Source organism: Panicum virgatum, chromosome 9N (genome assembly GCF_016808335.1).
Source record: "Panicum virgatum strain AP13 chromosome 9N, P.virgatum_v5, whole genome shotgun sequence".
NCBI classification, from domain to species: Eukaryota; Viridiplantae; Streptophyta; class Magnoliopsida; order Poales; family Poaceae; genus Panicum; species Panicum virgatum.
Window position 1 is genome coordinate 59,242,113 of NC_053153.1, and position 3,071 is coordinate 59,245,183.

Below are 3,071 nucleotides of genomic sequence, written 5' to 3' on the forward strand. Positions count from 1 at the left end.
TGATGCGTGCGAAAATAATTGCATGCTATTTTGGAAGGAACACGAGAACGATACTCATTGTATGCATTGCAATTCGTCCAGATATGTGGAGGTCGTGAGTGATGATGGAGAGAAAGTAACTACAAAAGTATCGGTCAAACAACTTCGGTACATGCCTATCACGCCAAGGCTTAAACGGTTGTATCTGTCCCAAGAAACAGCAAAGCAGATGAGGTGGCATTCCGAAGGTAAACGTGAGAGCGAGGACAAAGATATTATGGTGCATCCTTCAGATGGCGCAGCTTGGCAAGCTCTGGACCGTTTTGATCCGGAGTTTGCAAAAGACTCCAGAAATGTTCGTCTTGGGTTGTCAACAGATGGTTTCACTCCGGCGGAGGTCTACCGCATGGGAGGTATGTAAACATATTGATGGTTTATAAGTTAATGATTATCGATTCATAACACTTGTGTTTTTTTTTTGTAGAATTGGGTTGGGCGATGGGTATGTGGATCGTGAGGCTTATTCTAGACGACGGAGCTCCAGTGCCAGTTCTAGTCGGTCACAGTCTACTGCGGAGACAAATGAATTAAAAGAGCAATTGAGACGTACCCAAGAGCAGATGCAACAGATGCAGCAACAGATGCAGTATTTGATGATGGCACAGGTAATATCTTACGTTGTAACATGAGGCGATCATCTGTTTTCTTAAGATCTCATCAATAATTTACGTATGCAGTTCTTGGCTGGGGGTAGCACCGGATCTCAGTTCGGTATGCCGCAGCAATCACAAGGTTCCGAGAGTGGCCAAGCATATATTCCACCACCTCAGGGATTCATGGCGATGTTGGGCGCATCTCGGTCTGGAGGCCAAGCTTCTACAGGTGTTCTCCCACAAATGCCGCCGTTCGGTCCGTGGTGGCAGACTCCGCCAGCACCATTTCCTCCACCAGCAGCGGTATGACAATAGCTAGCCGCTTTCTTCACTTCTGTGATTAGTACCTCAGCTCAACGTTTCGATCTTCTCATTAATTTTACCTCAACTACTAGTACTGAGCTGTGATCCAAGATATATGGTTCCGTCTCAACTAGCTCAGCAATTGTTACCCATACTAGTCACCCAGAACAGAAATAACACTACCCTTGGAGCTTTAATTAGTGATTTACCCTGGAACTAATGCAAAGTTGCAGAGGGCCTGATAAACTAGCCCCCAACATATTTACATTACCAAGATGATTGACTCAGTAGCCACTGTTTTGCTATCGATAAATCCATTCCCGTTTTGCCTTGATAAAATCTTTGCCTGCCAAATGCAACAGGATATGTACATTTTCCTATCTACTATAGGAAATTTGCTTACCCCAAGGCTTAAACGGTTGTATTTGCTTCTCGTAGGGTTCCCGTCAAGGAACGCCTGATGGCGACATATTTCTCAATTTGAGCGGTGGAGGTGCGAGTGGCGGAGGTGCGAGTGGCGGAGGTTCGAACCACGACATGGCGATGGATTGATCACCTTGCGGGGAAACTTGAATTTGTCACCTTAGAAGACTTTGAACATGTTTATGTGAGATATTATGCTTGTGTTTATGTGGATTTTGGACATGTATTACTGTTGAGGAGGTTATGCTTGTGTTTATTGCTGTTGACTGTATGGATCGGAGGTTATGCTTGTGTTTATTGCTGTTGATCGGAGGTTATGCTTGTGTCTATTGTTCTGTATGGATCGGAGGCTGTGTCTATTGTTCTGTATGGATCGGAGGGTGTGTGTTCTGTATGGATCGGAGGCTTCCCAGCCGGGGAGGGAGAGAAAAAAAACAGGGGCGGTAAAAAAAAATAATTTAAAACTGTCGGTTCACGAATATGGGGCCAACGGCTTTAAAGTCTAAAGGCGTCGGTGGTCGGCCAGGCCGACGCCTTTAAAAATTTAAAGGCGTCGGTGACTTTGGCTGGGCCGACGGGTTTAAAGGTTAAAGGCGTCGGTGGTGGGCCAGGCCGACGGTTGTAACGTGTTAAAGGCGTCGGTTGTCAGCCGACAGCTATACGGGGCGGTCCCCGCGTTAAAGGCGTCGGCTCGTGCCCCCGACGGCTTTAATTCACAAAACCGTCGGTACCGACAGCTTTACTGGGTTAAAGGCGTCGAAATAGTTCTGACGGATAAAACCGTCGGTCCACCGACGCTTTTAAGTTAAAAACGTCGGCTACTGTTCAGAACCGATGCCTTTACGGCCGACGGTGAATCCACCGTTTACTGTAGTGTACCAACATCTACATGATGTCCCTTCCGCTGATCTTCGCAATTATGCTAGGGTACGATGCCAGGCAGATCATCAATGCCCAACAAAGAAGCACGTGTCCTTCAAGAAGGATATAGAGCTCCATGCGATGCCGACCGTTTCCTGGCATTCAGACAGGAGTTCAGCCTCTATACCTACCCAGAAGGCTTCAAACCAGTCGGCTTCAACAAGTACGACGGAAAAACTGCCCCACACCAATGGCTTCGGATCTATTTCCAAGCAATTGATGTGGCAGGCGGCACCGATACTACCAAAGTCGCATACTTCCTGCTAGCCCCGGAGTCTGCAAAACTCCTATGGCTGGACCCCCTTTCGGAGAACATCATCGACTCCTGGGAAACCCTTTGTCGACAACTTCCAAGGAGTATTAACTCGCACAAGTACTCGTCACGATTTGTCTCAGTGTAAACAGACCAGGAACAAATCCCTGCGAGACTACATGAAGCGTTTCTTTGAGAAATGTGCCACCACCACCAACATCACCGAGGAGAACGTCATCGACTGCTACCATCAAGGCCTCTTCGACCGTTACATCTTCAGAGACTTTGGCTGTCAACAACCCAAGACCATCGTGGAAATCCGTGACATGATGACCAAGTGGGCCGACAACGAATAACAAGAGAATGACCGCTTCCCAAAGTGCGTTGACGACACCAATGGCAACAGAAGGTACAATGATAATTGCGGCAAAGGCTCGAGAGACCAACCGGAATAAGGCAGAAAGCGAAGGTCCGACGATCAAGTCGCGGCACTCGACCGCCCTCAGCGTGGAAAGAAATTATCCACACAAGAACAATTT

At 47.5% G+C, this 3,071-nt stretch overlaps 1 protein-coding gene across 1 annotated transcript; it reads left to right on the forward strand.

Moving 5' to 3' along the window:
* Positions 1-373: 373 nt before the first annotated feature.
* Positions 374-1,685, forward strand: LOC120687318 (peflin-like). Its single transcript, XM_039969295.1, has 4 exons — positions 374-392; positions 464-644; positions 717-935; positions 1,374-1,685. The coding sequence occupies exons 2-4, from the start codon at positions 600-602 to the stop codon at positions 1,485-1,487; spliced, it is 378 nt and encodes a 125-aa protein (XP_039825229.1). The 5' UTR covers positions 374-392; positions 464-599; the 3' UTR covers positions 1,488-1,685.
* The last annotated feature ends 1,386 nt before the right edge of the window (positions 1,686-3,071 follow it).